Source organism: Leuresthes tenuis, unplaced genomic scaffold (genome assembly GCF_036924035.1).
Source record: "Leuresthes tenuis unplaced genomic scaffold, fLeuTen1.0.hap1 SCAF_14, whole genome shotgun sequence".
NCBI lineage: Eukaryota > Metazoa > Chordata > Actinopteri > Atheriniformes > Atherinopsidae > Leuresthes > Leuresthes tenuis.
The window spans coordinates 19,294,474-19,318,018 of record NW_027325368.1 but is presented as its reverse complement, the minus strand read 5'-3'; the positions used below and the strand labels follow the sequence as shown (position 1 = coordinate 19,318,018).

At 38.5% G+C, this 23,545-nt stretch overlaps 1 protein-coding gene across 1 annotated transcript in view; it reads left to right on the top strand.

Annotated features, from left to right (window-relative positions):
* The window catches only part of brinp2 (bone morphogenetic protein/retinoic acid inducible neural-specific 2), a 204,892-nt gene that overhangs the window by 127,962 nt on the left and 53,385 nt on the right, over positions 1–23,545 (top strand). The window contains exon 5 of the mRNA XM_072364312.1: positions 11,241–11,346. Coding sequence (XP_072220413.1) covers positions 11,241–11,346 — 106 coding nt within the window. The remainder of the gene's footprint in view (positions 1–11,240; positions 11,347–23,545) is intronic.

Genomic DNA, 23,545 nt, shown 5'->3' with positions numbered 1-23,545 from the left:
TTGCGCCTGACTGTATGTCATCTGGAATGAGTTGCATCGTGTTTTTTTGTGGATGTGCATGCAGTTGTATTATATAAGGGTTAAAAATGCCAGGTAATTGTCACCATCCAATTTCTATACCCACTTAATCCAATTACCGGTCGTGGGGGTGGGGTGTGGAGGGATGGGGTGTGTGGAGTGGAGTAGGGTACACCCTGGATGAGTCCATCAAAGGGCCACACAGAGAGAAACTATGTCACACACTCACATTTAGGGTAAATCTAAAAAATAACTAATAAACCTAACATGCATGTGTTTGGATAGCAGGAGGATGGTGGTGAACACACACGTAGGGAGAACATGCAAACTCCACACCCAAAGGCCCCACTGGGATTCAAACTATGTGGCGACAGTGCTAACCATCACACTAGAGTGCAGCCTGTAATCATCACCAGTTATTTGAAATAAAAACATTGCTTTATGTCAGTACTTCAGAGATTCATGTTTTAAGTAGTTTAGCAACCTTTTAAAGCATATAAGCCACCTCCGTGCCTTTTTTACGTTAACCTGCTCAGTCAACACTCATCTGACATAAGCTTTGTTAATCTTTGTTTCATCAAAATCCACCACCAGACATTTTTTCCATTAACCAGAGTGGCCTGTATTTTTTTCATAGACATAAAATCCTATTATGTCCCCTGCTTAGCTTTACCTTTCCCCCCCTGATAGGAAGAAAAACATAACCACGATACATTTTTCACATTGGAACAGATCTGTTGGCTTTCATGTAATGACAGCAGGTGTGTGGGTGGGTGGACCATGCTTTCATGCTTCAACTTAAATAGCAAATCTGACTAAAATGAGTAATTGGTTAAGTGTCAAGTTTGCATGTACCTCGAAAAGCGTGGCTTATTTCCAAATGCAATTGCTGAAAACGCTGTATGCAGGGATGAGATTGGCTCTCAGACCATTTGTGTTGCCAAGAGCCACTTTAAAATGGAGCCCAAAGCACTCCATTGCTCTCCCTTGAATGGTTGTACATGACAAACAGAGAGCACAAAGATCTCCTGGACTTAGACTGAGTAGTTGTTGCCTTGAAAGGAAAAGTTTGATTTTTATGAGAACTTAACATTTGATTTTTTTCAGACTGAAAACAACTGGATTCACAACTTGATTAGCTAAAGGGAATCTGACTGGACACGAGAGAATCTGCTGCAATGCAGACTGTAATCTCAGTTAAAAAGGAAAAAAAAAGCCCATTTTTCCATTCTTGAGGCAAAGCATATTGACAAGATTACCACAGAAAACCACCACATTAATACATGGGAAAAATAACAAACAAATAAAGAATTATTTATATAGATAAATGCCTAATCTTACCACAATGGAGAATATAAAACTACATTATTCGCTCTACTTGAATTAATTATGAACTGAAATGTTGCTCAGTTTGATATATTTGTGTGTGTGTGTGTCTGTGTGTGTGTGTGTGTGTGTGTGTGTGTGTGAGGCGAAGCTAATGAGTGACTGGTGCTCTAAAACAATCAGTCATCTTTTGCAAAGAAGTCTGCAACAGCACATAAATAAGTAAGTGGCGGTTGTTTAGATCTGTTTTTCACATCCGTTAGTCTTCTTTTGATTCCATTCGGTGATAATGCTCTGATATCAATTTAAATGCACACTGTCTCTCGTGTATTTCACAACATGTCTTTAGTCAAAATAATACACAGTGAGTTTGTGGCAATTTGTCAGGATTCTTCAGATTTGACTGGGAAAAGTGGAGCTGTTTGCCACGGTTATGATAAATTATTGATAATGTTATAAAATTTAAGCAAAGTTCAGGAGCTGTAAAACTTACCAAAAGCAGTCAAAACATTTTTTTTAAAGATATTTCATATAGTGTTATTACCAATCAAGTTAATTATGTGATGTCAGTTAAATCAGATCAAATCATGTTACCTAAACTTTGTGGTCTTGGCCTAGAAGAGAGCAGTTCAACAGCAGTTAAAAACCCTGTGGCTTTATTTCAGGGCATGTTTTGTTGTGTGTGCAATATGATGACACCACTGTAAGTGTGTTAAAGACCACAGCCAACCACGGCTATCAGCACTGTAATGCTAGTGGGCATTAAAACACTAAAGTGAGTAGAAAAACAATATCCTTATGTAGAAGCTTATGCTGGAAACCAAAAGGAGTAAAAAAGACTATAATTTTATTCCATGCTTATGCCCTGCTTGAGGCACATTGAACACCATAGACATAAAACGTCTTTTTTTTCAGTGGGTGCCTCCTTAGTGATTTCCACCAATTGGTCTTTAAAAAAAATTAAACGAAAAATCACAGTTTCAATGTGTTCCTGTCAGGAATTCATTGAAATGTCTGAGTAACACCATCTGTCAGCAGCTAGGACATGTCAATGACTGCCTAAATGTAAAATTCAACAGGGGCGAAGAGTTACAGCATAAATTAAGGTATTCGATCTTACCCCAGATATATCTTTCACAAGCAAAGGCAGAAGCCAAGCTCAAGAGACTCAAACTATGAGGAAGAATCAGGCAGAATTACTGTTGAAATACTACTTGTGTCAACTGCAGAAATTGACACATGGGCAACTTGTTGATATGAATGCCCAAAAACACAAAAAAAGAAAGAAAAGAAAGAAAAAGAAGTTAGCATTTAATCATGTTTATTGAACTTATACATCTAATCAACTTACTTTTATCAGTTGCTTTGCCTGTAAATAGGAATTTCAGTGTAAAACCATCTTGTTGACTCAAACACAGTTTGAAAAAGCGTCTTCTACTTCAGTGTCTCTGGCAGAACCTCAAAATGATCAACAAGTATTTTAAATCCAGAATGTTGTTCCTGAACTGCATCATCCCATCTATATTCCCCATTTTCAGCTGCTTATGTATAGTCATTTTTGCAGTACCAGCAGGTTAAGAGAGTTAACCTCAGTCCAAACAAAGCATTTGCAGCCCACAGGAGACATATACTACAATGTAATCCCTCCAGAATTAATGTGAGCATTTCCTGCCAGTTGGACATACCCAATCAGAAAATCACACATGCACTGGAACTTCCTTAATCCAACAATTTCATTGCTGTCATGTTTGTAAAAACAAGTAGCTGTCACACGTCGGCTTGTTTGGATGCCATAATGTATTCTTGCTTACTCTGAGGCCGTATGTACAGCTGTATGTATTTGTATGTACAGACCCTGTATTCTTACTTCAGTCCTATGCTCACACTGTAGGATCAGCCTCTAAAACAATATCTCAGTCCAATTTCAATAAGTGGCAAATGAAACATTTCTGTCCACTGAAAGTAAATAAAAAACAAAACGCACTTTTAAGAGTTCAATCAAAACCCATCTTCATTATCAGTATAGTGGGTCATAAAATCTGCTAAACATGATTCGATGAAATGAACATTTGGCTGAATGTTTTTGAAACTATTCTCACACTGTCTGTTGGCAAAAAGCAGGGAGTAGATTTTGCAGAGGGGTCAGATTTCCGCAAAATATCGGCTTGTTAATTAGCAGATTTTGCTTTCGGTAGTGCAGTTCAGTGGCTCCCTGTGAGGCCCATCTTCTCTTTCCTTTTTTTCTTTCACATTTTTTTCTTCCTGACTAGATTTGACTTTTTTTTTGTCAAACAAAAGAAAACCGAACCAGGCAACAATGGTCATAAATGAAGGTAATGGGCGAAAATTCCTTACAAGATGGTGCTAATGCTCCAACATACAACACAGACAACAAGAAGTAAAATGAACTGAACAGACAGACACACACACACAAACAGAAAAGAAAAAACACTTAAGCCACAGACTATGACAGTTCATAGACTAATTGCAGTTTACTAAGAGCAGCTGAAATAAAGACTATACACCAACATTGAAAAGGTAAGCTAATGTAGCATTTGGGTGCTGTTGGAGCAGACAATTGCAAATAATAATAATAAATGATCTCATATTTTTGCAAGAAATTCCTCTCTTGTAATGTTTCCTCTCAAGCTAACTCCAGATGTTCAACAGTACTTTAGTGAGCGAACGTATGAATCAGCCTCTTAGTGATCAGCTGCTCTGCGGTGTAAAGACCAAGTAGGTGTTATAATGATAATGTTGTTCAAACAGTATGGAAATGATAACTGGATTCGGTGAGGAGAGTCCATCTGTTGTCTTACTGCAGAGCAACTGCAAGTCAGTACATGGTGCCTTTTCCATAAACCTGATGAGAACAGCAGCTGTAACCAAGCTTTGCTTTACTAATACTGGCAGCTGTGGCCTCTAAATGCATAAAGGAGTTGATATCACACATGACTAAAAAAGGAATAGAAGCTTAGGCTGAAATGTTGAATGACAATAATACAACCAGAACTGCAGGAGTTTTTTTAACAATAACATTGTTGAAGATGAGCAGAAACCAACCATGTATGATCTACATGTAAACATTCAATTATCTGATACATTTTCATCAGAAATTATCTGTTAACATTAGAGTGATGTAAAAGAAAATCATGAAAATAAAATGTACATGTAAACTGTTTTGCGTGCCAGTGACAAAGAATAGAGTAGCTCTATTCCTTGAAGATTGACAGACAGGTAAATAATTCTGTTCTTTACCAATTACAAGCACCCTCTGATTTTCCACACCTGCCTACACACAAACTGACAAGTACAAACAGTGCAAGCAACTTGCAAACCCCCACTTAAAGAGGATATTTCTTTATATGTTTCTTCTAAATGGCGAAGTCTAATATGCAGACTACCTGCCTCGCTGTGTTCTTCCACATCGTCGCCAAGAGGAAGCAACACTGAGTGGGATGTCTTTGACCTGTGCCCATGTACGCCTCTGGGTTTTGTAAAGCCGCAGCACCATTAGGGAAGTTGGAGCAAAATGCATCATCTTTTTGTCCAACAGTGAAGTGGAAGAACCTCAGTCGCACTCAGGCAACAGTTCTGTGAGAGGAATAAAAAAAAAAAAAAACCTTCTGCGACGTCTGTGTGCACTCTGCGGTTTGGCATTGAAAGAGGAACTGACTCTGTGGGATGCAAATGACGGCCTTGTATTTTTGCTATAGCTCTGAGTTGTCGAGAGCCAGAATCAGCAGGGAAACTTCGCACAGACACTTAACTTCTCCAGAAAAGCTCATTCTGTTGTCATAAAAACTATTTTGGACAAAATTAATTCTTTTTTATTGACCAATTTGCTACCTATAGCCATAAAACATTAAGTTGTTTTGTACTCAAAAAGGTTTAAACACTAAATCTTCACAACTTTCAGTAACTTTGATCAGTAATATATATATATTTTTTTCTACATGAATTGTTAAAAAAAAAACTGTGCAGTTTCTTTTTTCACATACAATATTGGACTTCTAAGGAAGTATGAAGTGATATTCATTTTTGAGCGAATTATAGGATGTGTGTCCACTCCTGAGGACATCATGCACACCTTTACTTTTGTCCAGTTAGCTGTTTGGAATTTTTAAAAATGCATATATATATATTAAATAATAATAATAATAATAATGCATAAACTGTTCCCTCAAAGTTACATTTCCATTCCCTTAAAAAAGAAGATATGTTAGCATTTGAGGCTTGGATTTGGTTTTCCAGACATTTCAAACTTTTTCATGCCCTTTAGCTTTATAAGGTTTGGTAGGTGGTAAATCCTCATCTTTCTGGTCCATCTGCATCCTCAGATCTTGCGGTGTCTACATCTCTGCAGTAACGATCTCTCTTTTTTTTTCTTCTAGCTGCCATTCATCATCACTGCCATTAGCTAAATTGTCACTTGACTCAGATGGTAGTTGCTCCACGGTCTCGTAGGCCTTTCTCTCTTGCTCTGCACTTGGTTTCTGGAAGATGGAGCGACACTAACTGACACTGACATAATAGAACTTATCTGCCCGAAAAATTACGTTACAAAAGCTGCAAGTTACAATCTAGTAATATGAACAAATTGATTTAAAAGGACAACTATTTTCAAGGAAAAAAGGGTCACTAATAACTTGAATTATACTGAAATATAACTGGCAATGTGAATGTGTTCATCTTCCCTGAAGATGGCCGCCTTCTTTTGGGTGCTGTGTTGTGTGTGTTCACCAGTATGAGAGAGGATGCAAACTGTTTCCTATTCAGTATCTCTTTCTTGGTCATCTTCAGAGCTTTACAGTCCCACTTGTAGAGGAGTCAGGTGTTAATCACAGCAAGGATGATGGTGTGCCAGAAGATGTACATGTACCAGCGACAGGATTTTATGGGGAACTTGTACTTGGCAGCAAATGAGTTCAACAAATCCACACCTCCCATGTGTTTGTTGTAGGTACCAACAATGTAAGGCCTCTCAACATCAATGATGGTTTTGTTGGCTTTGTCCCAGCGCTGAATCTCCTGCACGGGTTCTGGTCCAGCAAAGGATGTGACCGCTCTGTTGTCATACTGTTTGACAGCGCATATGTTGTAGTTCTCCTCCACTCGGACATCAAAGCTTCCTCTCCCGTTTTTCTTCAAGCTCTTCTCATCTTCAAGGTTGCAGCTGGGTAGGCGTATCTGCCTCGCTGTTCCCAAATAATGGATTACACGCTCAAGGAGCTTGACTAGCAATAGGACGCAGGTGATGTAGATGTCTGCATAGATCTTGTAGTTTTGACCCTCTTGAAGCATGGAGGCGAGCTTCATCACAACATCACCTGACAGTCCAAGTTCAGATTAGGCTTGTTGTATTCCATCGACTCCCTTGGTACACATCAAAGTCACAGAGCATGCCAGAGATCCCAGTTCTCATCTATAGTTTGAACCCCCCATTGGTGTGGCTTGCCATGCATATATTGATTGATGTTACTGAATCTCTCCTTGAAAGGAATCATCGTTTCATCCACAGAGTTGTGCACCACGGGTAGCACCTGCAGGCATTTCTCCCTGAATGGATTCAGCCATGGTCTGAGTTTCCAGAGTTTGTTCTTCTTTTCCATCTCTGACACAGTGAAGTTATTTACAAAGTGTAATGAAGTCAACAGAGATTGGAAACTGTTGCGGGACATCACATCAGCACTTACAGGTCCACATTCAAGACTATTTGCACCTGTCCCTGAACAATGCAACAGGCATCCCCCCAACAATTGCAGAAAATTAAGAACCTGTTTTTCTATCGCCTAATGCTCCTAATCTGCTGCTTGGGCAACACTGAGAAAAATAGCTCAGGATTATTTAGAAGTTAAAAAACAAATAAAAAAACTACAAAGATACAGGGAGTTTCAAATACTGCTATAGATGCTGGAGTTTCAAATATCCCACACAATTTATTCATGTGTTTAATTATGGTCTAAGCTAAACTACTGTAAGTAAACATTTAACATTTTAGTTACAATGAATCATCTAACACGTTAAATTATTATTTTTCAATTTGTGATCATGTGAGAAGTGCAGTGTCCTTATGTAATGTGTAAGGAGCACAGGCTTTTTTGACTGCCACTCTGGCCAAACTTGTAGAATTATAACATAGATATAGCAAGCTCTAAATCAAGTTTGATGAATATTTTCCAAAATAACTAAATATTAACATGTTCTACACATTGTTATAAACACAAAAAAAAAATAATTAAAGGAATTTTACTTACTTTAATCCTGACTAGGGCTGGGCAAATAATGAATTATTTAATCGCATGATTTGAAGTACTCCGTTGATAAGACAAATGAATGTTGCAGTGCTTACAAATAAATTTGGCTCTGTCGACTGTGCCGTCTGGAAGAACTTTTATATGAAAATGGCCATGTAAAAGTTCCGTAACCTTGTCCATGTTTGTTAGGGCCCGCTTCATCTGACTTTTTTTTTTTTTCTGACTGTTTCCTCTGAGCTCTGCAGCAGTAAGCAACATACTAGGCTCGCTCACGTTGGACTTTTTCAAAATAAAAGCCGGTGAGCCGGTGACGTTCACAATGAAAATAATAAATAATAAAAACTGTGTTAATGGGAGACAAATAATTGTCGGAAATAATGAATTCATTAGTTAGCACAAAAATAACCCGTTAATGTGCCCAGCCCTAATCCTGACTAATCCAGTCATGCAAAAAAGGAGATGAGCTCAACGGGAAATTTGCAGGTAGAGTGAGTTCAAGGCCAGATGGCCGGACCTATAAACACTTCTTCTATCCAGTAGCATTGTGAGGACAAACAATAGGACTCATTAACTATGTAAATGTGGTCTAAAAACTTTTTTTAGAATTGTTAAAAGCGACGTTGTAAGTCTGCCACCCTGGGTGTTACAGGGCAATTCAGTAAAAAGGTTTAGCCAAAATTCCTTTTTTGTAAATATTTAACAGACAAAAATTAAATTAGAATTTTAAGATGTCCATCTTTGTCATAGTTGTCCTCAGTGTCCTGGGTGATCTGCATTTTGTTTTTTAATTTATTAGTGATGCTGACACTGTCTTTTTTAGAAAATTTAATTTATTATGACAGAATTGTGTTTGTATCTAGTTTTTATTGCATAAAGTGATATTGTAAAGTTACTGACAAGTATTATACAATATTCTAAAATTGTGAACAATTTCATGTGAGGCAGAAAATCAAAGTTTTGGCATGCAGTATTGGCTGCCAGGCGCAGTTTCAGGCCTGGCAATGTGGAGAACAAAGGTTGGTGTACTTCAAACTCAGTCAGAAGCACGTAGGGTTAAGATTCACAAACTTCTCTAGAACTGCTTTTAACTTAACCATCTGTAATTTTCTAATTTCTTCTCCATTTGATCCATAACCTTTGTTGTTACAGAAATTGTAATTGCAATCAATTTCAAAACACATATTTTTCATAATTTACCCTAATAACACGTAACCGACAGCAAAGCAGAAAAGTGAAAAGCTGTTGAACAATACTGGAATGGATGGGACTCAAGCATTTTTCTCTTGCATAACACCACCGTGCACCCGCTCCTGTGCAATGCCAAACATAAACATGTTAAAATTTGCAGAGGAAAATAGAGGCAAGCAACAATTGTTGATGTTGTGCAAAATGTAGGCATATTGTGAATTTTGAAAAAGGCAGACATAATTTACCATTTTTGAGCCTTTACTGTGAAACTGTGTACGAACATGGCTATTTCACTTTTTTTGTGGGACTGTGTCAGCTTATTGCATCCATTAACCTCTGACCAAAAAATAGAATTAAGCTGCAAGGCTCTCTCTATAAGGTCGGAACACAAAGTATAACTCAGCAACCTCTGCTTAGATTATTGTACTGAGAAAAGTAATCTAAACTGCATAAATAGTGATTCATATACGTTTCTTCAATCCCCGTCAGACTGTGCTACGTGACTTTACATAAACACAATAAAGAACTAATGAATAACCACATGACCTGATCTTGGTATATCGGAATAAATACTTTATAGGGTAATTGGAGAACACAGGCCACTTTGAGATGTGTGAATGGAAAATTTTGTTGAATGAACATAAGAAAAATGAAAAATGGTCCAGGTTGAATGGTACACTTACTGAGGGCTCTTGGGAGTCTTAAACAAAAGCACGAGCGGAGGTGGCAGCTCTCAGGTTAGTCGTTCTTGAAGTTCTTCACAGGAGTTGCTAAAAATCCCAGTGTGTATTCAGTGTAGCTCGCTGGAATCTCTAATGCTTTTATGTTTCCTACTGACAAAGAGAGCGTAATAAGAGTTGCGTCAAAAATGTGCTGGCCTCAGGGATAGAAATTATAATAATAAAAGTCACATTTAGCATGAAAAATACAAAAAGAGATTTGTTGCATTAAAAGGGCTTCTAGCCATCCAATTTGAGTTTGTCATCATGATTGCTGCAGCCATACTCTGTAACTCACTTCACATTCAGTCTGAAAATGAATGAGATGCAACAGTTGTGCTTCTTTCATTTTAAAAGACGTGATTATCTGTGACCACATCTGTGGCTTAAACAACAACCCAAAATGGCCTCTTCCCCTTTTACTAATCCTTCTTTGCCGCTCGCCTAATCTTCCGATTATCTTTAAGTCCATCTCAGCAACGTCTTCTTTTTTTTTTCCTTTTAGATATTTGAGATGTTAATCTTTTATACTGGTTTCCATGTCTTTTGACAATAGATGCAATCTTAATGCAAGCAGAGTGTGAAGATGTGAGTAAAAAGGCCATTTTAAGGGCAGTGAATTTTCACAGGCTGCATCGTTTTCCAAACAGCCTGATTTAGCTGATGAATAGCTTTGCCAGAGTACATTTCTATCCTCTCGCTTGTACCCTCTCTCCTTTACTTCGTGTACGGGACTTTTATTCTTTATTTTTCCATCATTTTTCTTCGGTCTTGTCATTTCATCTCAATTAGCAGCCTTTCAATACTGCATCTTGTATTAAACACAACATGTTGTTGAGATATTTTCCATGACATCTGTTTTCAAATGTTTCACATTTGAGTGACAGTAAGAATGTGACATCGGCCTTCGTAGCGGACATTTTAGGGACATCTGACTCAGACAGTCATTTGTATTCTACTGGTTCTACTGACTCCCACATATAACCATAAGTTATTTTGTCTTTGTTATCTGCATGGTGGTTGAGTTAGAGTGGACGGGAAAGTGGATAAGGATTTAAAACCAATGTTGACTAAAACAAAAAGTTAATTAATTATCATAGTGTATCAAGCAGGAGTCTTTGGGATATTTCTAATTTTTAAGTGTGTGACTGTAGTCCTGTTCTTAAAGACATCCATTTGCCTCCTAGAACATAGAGCGATATAGCTAGACAGTGAGAAGAAGCCAATCTCCATAGACTGCATTAGAAGACAATGCTTATGCTGTGTTTTTGTCTGTACTGACTGTTATCGGATTGCTCTTGGTAAAAGCATTAAAGTATATAAAAAAAAACTAATCATGCCTCTGTTAAGGCACAACTGCTAAAAGGCATTTGACTTGATGCCACCCTCCCTTCCTTTCTTTGATTTTGCTGCTTCAGAGTTCCATCAAAGACACCTGGCTGTCTCTCTCCTTCATGTATCTCATCTCACTCCCTTCCTTTCATTGTTCTCTCCGCGCAGCAGCCTCCGTAGCGCAGCCAGATGTGGCTGCAGGTGTTGGAGCAAAAGATGCAGATAGTTCTCTCTGTTGTCAGAGGGCGCTGCCACATCTAGTCCTCCGCCTGCTGTCAACAGCTGCCACCAGCTATGTGTTCAACTGCCAGAGAACAGGATTCATAGTCAATGTGGTATTAAAACATATATACTATGTGTATATAAAAGCAAATAGATATGTTCTTCCTCTGTTTCCTAGGTAACTGAAACGAGGACGGGACCGCTCGGCTGCAGTAACTACGACAGCTTGGATTCAGTTAGCTCGGTGTTGGTGCACAGCCCGGAAAATAAGATCCACCTGAAGGGTAAGGCCTGAAATACACACATACACGTATATTCTGTCACACACATTCATCTTTAATTCATGCACACACAAACACAGCCTCAGCCCTGAAGAAAAGATCTGCTGATGGGATCGGATTTTCTTACATGTACAGTTGAACACACACACACGGCCTCCGCATTCCTCCACATCCCTCCACCTGCCTGCCAAGCCTCTCACCTCCTGCGTGAAGTAGTTGGCCTGGATGACCCTTTACTTTACGCTGCAGTAGTTTATATGTCTGCTTCTGCCTGACTGACTCTCATTCTCATGGGGAATCTGTTATCTTATCTGGCTGTAGATGGACTGTGTCAGGCCACACTGACCTTAGCCTAACCCCTCTAACCACCCCTGTAGCACTCAGGGCACAAGTAAATCTCAGGTGGAAATACATGGACTGGCCTTCTTGTTTCATTATACTCATTGGAAAATGATCACAAGTGGATTTGGGCTTGGTGACATCAGTGGAATTAGACAACTTCTATTACATATTCAGACATTCTGTATGACAATGGCTGGGTACACTCTAATGTTGAGGCAAAGCCTATGAATTATAAATGGATGAGGTATACACCAGCTGAATCCCTATAAATTCCAGAGTTGTACTTAATGAAGATTTTTAAATGGCCCAAAATGTTATAGGATGTCGCTTTAACTCTCAGTTTCATAGGATTTGGCTTTATTGTTATAATGATAATCAAATGGCAATCGCCAGATTCCCCCACCTCAGATCCATCTGAGAGTTTTGAAAGATTTTAAATTTCAGTTCAACTTCGGCTAAATACAAACAAAGAAAGAAATAAGTTTTCCCCTCCTCTGTTCCCCTCAAAAATTCACCAACTCAAGATCTGATGGAGTTTGGCCCAAAACTGGCAACGTATACGCAGGGTTCTATGTCATTGGGAGTTTTGTTTTATGTAACAGTGTACTTCTTAAAGTGTTCTGATGCCTCTGTTCCTCAATATAGTCAGCAACTATCTATTTAAGTGCAAACATGTAAAAACTCCTGTTTGTAAGGTTAGTATCAGCGTTATCTTGTCTATGTACCTTGTCTGTGGTTGTCAGACTATCTGTGTTTTTGTATACAGAGCATAAATTCGAATGCATGATGAAGCTGTTGAGGTGTCAACATTAAATGTCTGAATGTAGGCAATGGTGTAGCGGTGAAGTTGCAAAGCTCAAGCTTGTTATATTTGCCGTACATCAAATGACTGAAAATCAACTGGGAATATTGTGTCACAACACTTAGTGAAACTGGTGTTATATTTTTAGTCTATATTTAAACGGAGTGATGTTACACAAATTACTTTCATCCAAGAAACTTGACTGGAGTCTTTTTATACTTTATTTTATTTTAAACTTCACTATTGTTTCACTCACTGTTTGGTTATGATTAAGCAAACGCCATGGCTTACCATATCTCTGCATCTAAAACTTGTTAAATATCTTTTTCTAGCTGCCCAGGCGGTGCACCCCTGCACATCTGCAAAATAAGCATAAGTGGGGTGGACACATGAGTATGTATACATATGTATACACTGTATGTATATGTGTTTATAATTTATATATTTCATTTATTGCTTCTGCTCCTAACACATCTGTGTGGAGTTTAAAACGTTTATTCAATCATTGAGGTACGCTGACAGGACAGACAAATACCATTGCAATGGTTTCCTCCATCATTCTCATTTCATTTTTAATGCAGTCCTATTTACTAATATAACACAACCCCTGCTGTTTTCATTGCAGGGAACATTAATAGTCAGTGAAAGACAGCCTGTTTAGACTAATTGCTATTTTGTACCAACACAAAAGTGAAAAAGCTCAAATCAGCCACCTATGGAGACTCAATGTGATGGTAAAGAAACACATTTTCTCATCTTTAAGATGGCAGAAGTGTTTCTCCTTTGACAACTAGACTAAATATGATTTGATTTTTTTTTAAGGTAGCTGATAGACCACTTTGAAGTGTATGGTGTCAGGAACTGCTTTGTTGGTTAACTCGACCTGTTCCTTCTTTTTATCAGTATGATTGTGTGGCAGCTCATCTTTCAAGAGTCACTTGATATTCAAACAAGGTTGCCATGATTGCCTTGACCTTGGACTTTGTCACTTGTTTCGCTCTCAGAGAATTACAGCTCATTATCTCTGAGGTAGTATTTCATGCTGTGACTAATTAATGAAATGATGATCACATCTTTTTCGTGATTTTTGGACACATGAGATCCAAAATCAGAAACTACTTCTTTTAAGTGTTATATGTTTTCCATTTTTAATGTAACAGAAAGTTGTTTAAATAAAAAATATATCTGGTATGCCCCCTCTCACCTATGTGACAGCACCACTCAAGCTTCTTGAACGGCAGAATTCTGTGGCGCTCTAACCTGATAATCCACATTCTTAAAGCACGATTTGACAATCATCCGGAAAGCCACTTGAGACGGTAGGATTGTTTGGCGTTCTTAGTCGTCAAGTACCCCGTATATTATTGACGTCAGAACTGTGAAGGAAAGTCAGCAACAGTCAGCACTTCTTGGTCCTCTTTCACTTCCACTACATTTTTGACTCATTCAGTATCCTGCAGCAGTACAAATCCTTTCGGTGAACTGAAATTGATGTTTACTGATACTTTTTGCCTGCTTGATGGTGCTTTGGAGACAGCTAATCCAGTTTCCATCAAGTGGTTTAAAGTGCCATTTTTCCCCTCTCAAAAATCTTCAGTCCAGTCATGATTAGCTGCTCAGAAATCCCCTTTACTTCGAATAACAATTTGACTTATGACACTTTCATTTAGTCCTGATGATGTGGTATCCAGCATGGCAACGCGACTTAGTGAGCAATTTTCTACTTGACGCAAAGCCTCAACAATGCACGCAGAATAATTTACTTTAACAATCCACTGATGATTAGATCTACCAGAGTGTCATCGGAATGCTGCATCAATGAAAAGATACAAATCAAGGGAATCTTATGTCTTAAAGGCAAGGCAGGTCAAGTTTGATTCATTTATAAAACACAGTGCAAAAACTAGGTGATTCAAAATGCTTTTCATAGAACATAAAAGCATTAAAACAAAACTGTACAATACAAAAAAATAGAGCAAGGAGCTTAGTTTCTGTCCCTGAGATAATGCGCAATATAAAAAAACAGAACTTTTTTTCTGATTTTAAATGTTTATAAATCATAAAACTGTTGGGAATATATGTAGGATTTTGTAACAGTAAGACAAATACATTTGGTGTGAGACGAAAGTGTCCAAAGGATAGATAGATAGACAGTGTAATAAGCAAAGATCAGAAGAACAAAAACAAAAGGACCGCAAATCAAAATTATATTATCCTCCCCAGCTGCTCGACCTTGTCCTTTCTTATAAGAGCTGCTATATAAGCAATAACCACTGGTTTGACCTATAACCACAAGCAAAAAGGAGATAAACGAGGGGTCCAAGTTTCTGGCAATTTAAGTTTGTCCTTGAGTTTGTCCTGTATCTGATCCCAAACTCCAGGTTTCATGCATTTCATTAAGCCACTGCGTCAAAGTGGGTACTTCAGATTTCTCCAAAGCTGAAGCATAATTTCCTTTTTTTTTTATTGCAAGACCAAAGGCAATTGTATTACTAGAATACAGTCGGTGTACACTGTGCCTCTGAATTGATGAGTATTATTGGCCTGGGATCAGGCAGCTGTAAGGCATGAAATAAAGTTTTAAAGGAATAAAAATAACTTGGTGTCAAAATAGCAATTCTTCCCAGCACTTCATATTAAGTTTCAGGCCTTTGCTTAAGCTTCCATGAACATACGTTTGACTGTTAATGCATGTCTACACAGATGTTACCATCATTTGTTGTACTCCCTCTTAAATGGTGACTCAAAGTAGTGAAAATCTTTGACTTAATAGGAAACAATCAAAATGAAAGGTGTGCTTATTAGTGTGCTTACACTATATATTCAGTATATACATTTGCTTTTCTCTCACCAATCTCCTCGCCACCAAGACTTCTACCTCTTTAGTGAGAGTTCTTAAATTCCGTAAACATCAACCAACCAAACTATTTCCAATTTCTGCCCTAAAGATAAACTTATTGCAACTCTGAGGGCTTTTGGAATGGACCTCGTTTCAATGACCTCTCTCTGTATTTGCTCATCACAGGAAGCTTTAGTATTCCACTGTTCTTCCTCTGTCTGATCTCTGACTCTGATTCCATGCCCCTGTGTGAGTGTTTGTGTTGTGTCTTTAGGCTTTGCCTTAGTGTTTGCCTGCATTTCACTGCAGTGATGACCGCTGTCTTTGTGCCAACAAAGACTCAAGGTTTCTCATCTTATACCTCTGTCTGTACATAGGGTGAGAGGTTGAAAAAAGGAAAGTGACCCAGACTCGACATGCAGACCCCAATAACTTCCCCAATCGAAGCGGAAAATTTGTCAGTGTCAGTTTGGGTTAGGCTTTGACTATTTTATGAACATCCCCCCCACTGTCCCACATCTATAACTCCTTTTCAGCTCTGAAGTCCAAACAATGCGTTGCATTTGTGGCAATGTACATTGTGTCCATGAACAGTGGAGTGTTTTAGTCTCTCTTTGCCACTGTCATTAAAAATGGAGTCTGTTTGTGAGTGATTGTACCGCCTCCGTCCATTGCATACAAGCTTCAACAGAAAGATCATTATCTCTGGATTGTGAAAAAAAAAAAAAGATGCGTCATAGATGAAAGTCTTAATCTTACCGGTTGTGGTAATGGAGTTGATCAAATCAGAAGTGTGGGATTATGTTTATCGAGCAGCAATAAATGGGAAATCTGTTTTCCTAATTTCTCTTGTTCGGAAATTAGAACTAATTATGAAGTTAATAGATAGCACAGTCCAAGACTAAACAGACTTTTATCATTTATATGTGGAAAAGCTTTTTATTCATCAAACACCTTCAAAACAAATGCTAGCATCAATCACACATCCCCAATACTTATACTGAGGACCTGATCAAGACAATTTATTGTACAGGCCTCAGTCTTGATGTCACTGGTGGACAGTTCATTCTCTGAATGGTGTAATGTATGATGTGTTTGTCTTGTATTGATTTTTGTAATTAATTGCCACTGCAATGACCATGGGTAAACTTTAACTCTAATTCCAGCCAATTATCTTGATGGCTTCCATTCTGGCGTTTCAGAATTACTGTCCCAGGAGATGAGTGGATAAAAAGTAGGCCATGGGAGCTCTTTCTGTACAGCTAAGTCAAGTCTGTATAAGTCTCTTAAGGAATAATTATGGCAGATACACAATGGCTATTTTGTGTCAGTTCTTTACGTGGGAGGATATTGTTGAAGATCCTATAACTCTTGTGAATACTGCCAAAGAAGGAATTGTTCAGAGTTCAAAGCTAACCCCTGTTAGGGGATGAGTACTTCTTAGTTCCTATAATCCATCAATGCATCTTATATCCCTCATATCTCATATCGCGTTCTAACAAGATAAGCAACTCTAACTACATGGTTTATTTGTCTTTGAAGTTGCGCACTGCTGATAAATCATTTTAGAGAAGAATGGTGTGAGAGTAATACCAGAGAAAAGTGCTACATTATGTTTTGGTGATAGGGTAGACACTCTAAAGCTCTATTGTGTGCCTTCACCCTACAAGTAGAAAAACTCCTCTTTGTATCTGCTCGTCAAAGAAAGCCTCCCCATTCCACTGTTCTTTTTCTGTCTGATCTCAGACTCTGATTGCAGGCTTCTGTGCGAGTGTTTGTGTTATGTATCTGTAGGCTTTGCCTCAGTGTTTGCTGGCATTTTGCTGCAATGAAGACCGCTGTGTCTGTGCCACCAGTGACTGAAGGTTTCTCATCAGTAATTGCTGATGAAAACAGCCTGACTTGAGCCTTGAGTCAGAGAAGTGCTTTGAAGTGGTGTTGCCAAATCATTATTATTTTAATTTAATTTTTTTCTTGCAAGGCTTATTGCCTTCAAAATGAAACCTCCTAGCTGATTAATTGCAGCGTTTCATTGTGGTTATGGGTGTGTGTGTGCGTGCATGTGTGGGTGGTGTACTTGAATATGACTGCATTAGCAGCACAGCAGAGATCTAGCAAATGTCCTGTTGGAATAGACAGCGCTGTGTGGGGAGAGAGAATGACTCAAAATACATCAGCCGATACATAAGTTGGTTTATGCACCAGATAGTTTTCATAATTTTTTGTCTCAAAACCGAAGGAAGCAATCGTGCTCACAACATATATTAGTATGTAGTCAGTGGGAAAATTTAATAGAGCTCAAACTCTGTGTTCTGTGTTCAGACCAAATATGACGTGAACTGTGGTCAGGGTAATTCAATTTAAAGGTCAATGGAATTTAACAATTAGACAGGTTTTCAGGTTGTGTGAAGCAATTGGACCTGAACATATATCCGCACAAGTTGAAAGATTTTCATATTTAATGGGACTCTTTGTCACAGCAGCCCATCAGTTCTGAAAATGTTCAGATATCACTAGTGAGTGAGAGTAGGTAGACTGACTTAATTGAATTAATGAGAGTGATCTAATAGATAATGAAAATGATGAATTTAACATAGCTGTCTTTAGGGTCCCCTGAGCTTTATGATGACAACCATCATCTGCCAAGACAAAAAGAAACATGAGCGAGGCCGCAGGACTACTAAGTTATGGTGTATCCCTTACTGGTTTCAGCCATTGGTTGTACTTTAGCACACAAGAGCTTCACCTTAGTGTTAACTGCCTCGCTCAGTTAGCTGGGCTTATTGGTTTGGTTACAGGTAGCAGGACAAAACCAATTATGTTAAATGAGTTGACATGGCTGTAGTCTTGTCTGTATGTCGGCTCACCAAAGAATACTTGTCTTATTTTTTTCTTTTGCATTTTACATGGTTTTTTTTTCTTGTGTGACAAACTCAAAATATTTGTTTTCATGCCAAATGATATCCAGTAGAAGTGTAATGACGTTATATAGCAGGAAAACCTAGTAGAAAACAATGTATTTAAAAACGCAACAGCAGCAGTCAGATAAAATGTTCTTATTAAATAACTGTGTCACAGAGGCACATACTTGCTGCTACTTCTCTTAGTTCGACACTGAGATCAGCCTTTCATATTAGTTGAGCTACCATGCTGACCATTTGCCTGCCGAGGTCTTCGAAGAGCAGATTGATGAGACTCTCACACTAGCCCTTCTCTGTCTGTAGCGACTCTTCCACTTTGCCATCACAGAGCAAATGCTCCACAGTTTGTGTCACAGTCCCCACAGCATACCATGTAACCTTCGCATATGGTTAGATCAGTAAAAGCTACAGAGTGTTAGCTACAGCGTGTTCGCTCCAGTAAAGCTGTGAATAAGACTTTGCTGAAGTTGAGTATTCTAATTTACTGTTTCTGCAGGTTGGTGCACTTTATGCCAGCTCCTAGAGCTGAAGTGTGCAGCTTCATTGAGGGATCAACAGTATCCCTCGTTCTGATTTTTCTCCTGAGGACTTCTTCCTCAGTTAACTTTTTCTTTTGTCCTAAAGAGCAGTCTAAGTGTGCATAAACGCCAGTTGAATTACTTAACCTTTAACACTTCACATGAATTCAGGTTGTTAATTTTTCATTTTATTTTGTTACAGTAAAAAATTCATAAGATTGCTGGCTGTATGTCAAGAAGTTGCACAGTGCGCCACCAAGGACAGAGTGAGCAGAATAAGAGGGCATGTTTTTGCATTCAGGAAGTTGAGCCACCTTTGCAACCCTCAAACATACTGGTGAATCTAACAGCTGGACTTTATGTAGAGTTATACTGCTCAAGCCTTGACATGATTCTGCTGGAGTACCAGCACCAGAACAACTTTTACAGAACACTTTGGGTGTATAATGGCATTTTTATTGAAGTTAATTATAGTTTGTCCAAGGTCATAGAAAAAATGCCAACCATTCATGAGAAGAAGCCGAGGCCCCTATTAATCAAGATATGCTAATTTGCATCTGGTCGCAAAATAAGACGTCACCAAGGAAGTGTCCAGTTGTGGAGTTGACACCCCAAAACTGCTCTGTTTTTCTAACTCAAGTGCAACCAGGATATCACAATAAGGACCAAAACAGTCTATCAGGAGTAGTGCAAATTAGTGCAGAGTTGAAAGCTAGCAGAGCTGTTGATAATCAGAAGCCTGTATTTCACCACTGACTAGCACACAGCCTGTTTCTTGTTACAGAACAGGACATATAAGCATAGATCTGATCACCTATACAGAAGAGGTGGGACAACGTCATTATTTTACAAGCTGCAAGTAAGTTTCAAGTCTTTCTACTGAGGTCCAAAGTCAAAACAAGCAAGTCCCAAATCCAGTCCTTGACAAGGCGCTTTTAACCAAATGTGATATAATTTAAACATTATTGTAATAATATATGAACTTACCATAACTTTTTTTTATTAATTTCAACAACCTTTTAAAAGCAAATATGAAAAATGTTATTAAAAATAGTGTCATTATTACACTCCCATAGTATAACGAACTATTGAGCGGACTGAATTTGAAGAGCAGATATTACGGAATTCATTATAATTTCAGTCTTGTAGTTTACAAATCCCACGCCACACAATGTCTACAGGTTTGTCTTTCCATATCTCTAAGACATTTGCTGTAATGATTATTTTGCTTTAACCCATTAAGACCGCAGGAGGTGTACTATAAAGTGAGAGTAATGGCTGTGAGTATCTGAGGACAAAATGAGGCACAACTGACAGCAATACTAAATCTACTATTCAAGATATTCCTACATTATTTATTATGTCCATTAAAACAAAAAATAAATAATGCATAAACAAAAGCAAAGGACAAGACATCGAGAGCTATAAAAAGTTTTTGTGCCGCAGATAAGTATTGCTTGACTCATTCTGATTTAGAGATTCCAGGCTGTCTTCGACTTTCTTGTCTTGGCAGTCATAAGTATATCCTGATAATGTCTCTTTGTTGTATTCCAAATAGGTGTATGAAAAATGACAAGTGCCTTCTTTGACACATGTTCTCCTTGCACTGCTGTACCACAACATGTGTGTCTCCTCAGTGCCAATACCACAGCCAACATTTTAAGGGCTTTTTTTTTCCATGGTAAAAAAAAAGGTGCAAAGCTTTGTATATAAGTAGCAGTGATTCATTTCAAAACTCTCCCTCTCAAATTGTGCACACTGGAAATAAAACTCTCATAAATATATATGTAATGGGCCAGTTGCAAAATTCATATGTCCAAAATGTAATATTGCATCTTTTGGTAAATACTGTCTTTAGATTTATGCCTGTTCAAAAAAATGTTGAAATGAATAAAATGAACGGGATAGGATGTGGTTTTGGTTAGTAAAAACAAACAGACAGCAGTTTTGTGGTTGGGTGCAGACACCAGTACTGGTCATGACAGTGGCCATGACATTATGACCAATTATAATCAAATCGCCTTAATCAGAGTTAACTTTGACACTAATTCAAAGTTGTCGCTTGAATATTGAGCCTCTAAATAAATGTTAAGTTAAATAAAAGTTCCATATAAAACCTATACTGTTGCCTTGGGACAGATGACAAAGACCAGACTTGACCACAAATGCAACATTTATACACATTCATATGGCAAGGGCCCAAAGTTAATTATTCAATATGAATAGCAGACACATAATCATATTCATTTTCAACAAGCAAACCTTCCTTTCCTTCTCTACCCTAATCTGTCCAGGATTCTGGTTCTGGAAATACTAGTCTCTTGCAGATGTCTCTTAACGGGAGTTTCTAAATCTATAGAAACAAATACGCAGATGAATTTGCAGGCCCCACTCGCTGTCTGCTGACAGCTGCCGGGTGGCATTCCCAGAGGGATTCCAGGAAAACCTCTAACAGATCTTCTCCCTGCACCACAAACGCGCCTATAGAACTTTGCTGGAATTACATCAATAGTGGGAGCAGGAGGCATGGGGACAGATGCTGCACCACACTTGTGAGCTCCTGCAGGGTGAGAGGTCTGTCAAGTGCATCCCTCTGCTCAGGCCTAGGTCTGGGCAGTAACTGAAACAAATTCTCAGCACACCAGCTGTCACTGTAAAATGCAGCATATAAATCATTTGCCAAAATTCTCATTGGTGCACATCACAGCTCTGCATGTCTCAAATGTAAAGGTTTCAACAAAAGGGAGAGATATGGAAAGGAATAGGAAAGCCAGATGGAGTTTCATCCTTTGAAAAAGTGCTTGTGGCCCTGTCGGCATTTTGCCCTTTCAACAGAAAGACCGATTCGATATTACTCCCTCAACACCAACCTCGCCTTATCTATTCTCAGCATTACTGCCTTACACGTTTCATACGTGCACAATGCAGTTAAATCTTTTTGAAAAAGCACAAAACTATCTCAGGAGAACACAAAATGACTTAGCAAAGGTAAATGGACATGCCATTCTGTGCAACGCGTCTGGAAAAAAATTCAAGTGACAGTCAGATAGAAATGTCACGTATAAAACTGAAATAACAGGTGAGAAACTGAGACTGTGTAATACTGTAACATCTGTGCTGTATATGTTAAAGCAAAGCCTGAGCAAAAGCCTGTGTCCCTGAGTACTGTACAGCTGAAAGTGCATTGCAGTGTAGCGGACAGAGCACTTAAAAAAGCAAAGGCTTAAAAAGAACACACACACTCACTGGCAGATACACACTGATAACAGAGGGGTGGTCACCGTGGGGGAGGCTTAGGAGCTTCAAATTGCCCAAAATGAAAAGTATGTCCTCTGCAGGAGATTGAGAGATAGAAAGAGAGGGAGCCATGGGGCTGCTTTTCTTTTTGGTCTGTTGGGGTGATCTAAATCTTGGGGTGGATGGGAGCAAAGCCTCATGGGTAATGACCCTAAAAGCTCCCATCAAAAGGAGTCACCCACAGGTTTTTCTTGAAATTCACGATGATAACTGGAGACATGGTGTGATAAGTAGAGATATTACTGAAGATAAAAAGCAAGTTATGAGATTTTTTTTTGTTATAATTTTCCTGCCAGGGCGGAATGGCACCATCACCTTGCTTGCCTTACTTTCAGTTTGCATGTTTTTTTCCCTGTATGGGTTTTCTCTCTTAAGCTCCAGTCCACAGAGATGCATGATAGGTTGACTGGAGAGCATACCTTAGCACAGGCGTAAGCGTGCCTGGTTGATTGCTGCTATGTTAGCAGCCTGTTCCATCTTTCTTTTTGCACTACAGCAGCCAAAATGATAAAGTGGGTGTAGACAATGGATTGATGTTTTCAGTCAAACCAAATGTCCAATGGCAAGACAGATTATGCTTTTCATCTGTTATCCTTTAAGAAAGTGTTTCACTCAGGAAAATTTAACTCATCAACGAAGTCCAAAGTCTGACACTTGGCTCACTGTAGCTAAACATGGACGATTGATGACTCTTTGATTCATTAAGAGATTAAATTGTCCGAATACTCTCATTACAGATCAATGTGTAATTAACACAACACCAGTGTAGGATTAATTACGATTCCACTTCAAATAGTTAAATTAATCTAGAAAATGAAGTAAGGTAGCAGCCTGGAGTCGTAATTTGGAGAGGTAAATTTCTTTTACTTTGTCCGTTTACCTTTTTCATGTCCATGACTACGTATTTACAGAATTCCTTGGTATTTTGAGAGTGTTTGTGGCCTATTTTTGCTCGCCACTGCGATTATCATGTCATGCTAAAAAGTTATTATCTGCACAGCTTTAAATTGTAATTCCAACCTCACCACCATTTATGCAGGCTCATTTTCATTGTTAATACTTAGATGCTTTTAAATGACATAAGATGCCAAATAGGGGCTAATGAACCCTCTGGACAGATAATGTGACACGCTCAAGTGCGCATTTTTATAAATCTTGGATCAGCAGATGTGAGTATCATGATGAGCATGGTGGAGATTTATCTTAATAGTAATGTGCTGCTTTGATAACATTAAGTGTCAAGGGTGAAAAGCAGCAAGGTCGGAGGGGGATGAGTCCCCGATGAGTGCCTTGCCTGCCTGAGTAATTTGTCCTGGTTTTCACTTTACCCTTACATTATATTCTTTATCAAAAGATCTAAGAACAATTTTTGTGCAAATAACTGTGTGGTGGTGCTTGAATGTTCTACATATTCGTTACATTTGGAAACAAGTGACAAGAAAGTCATAAGACCTGATTGTACCATGTCTGGCTTTGGTCCCAA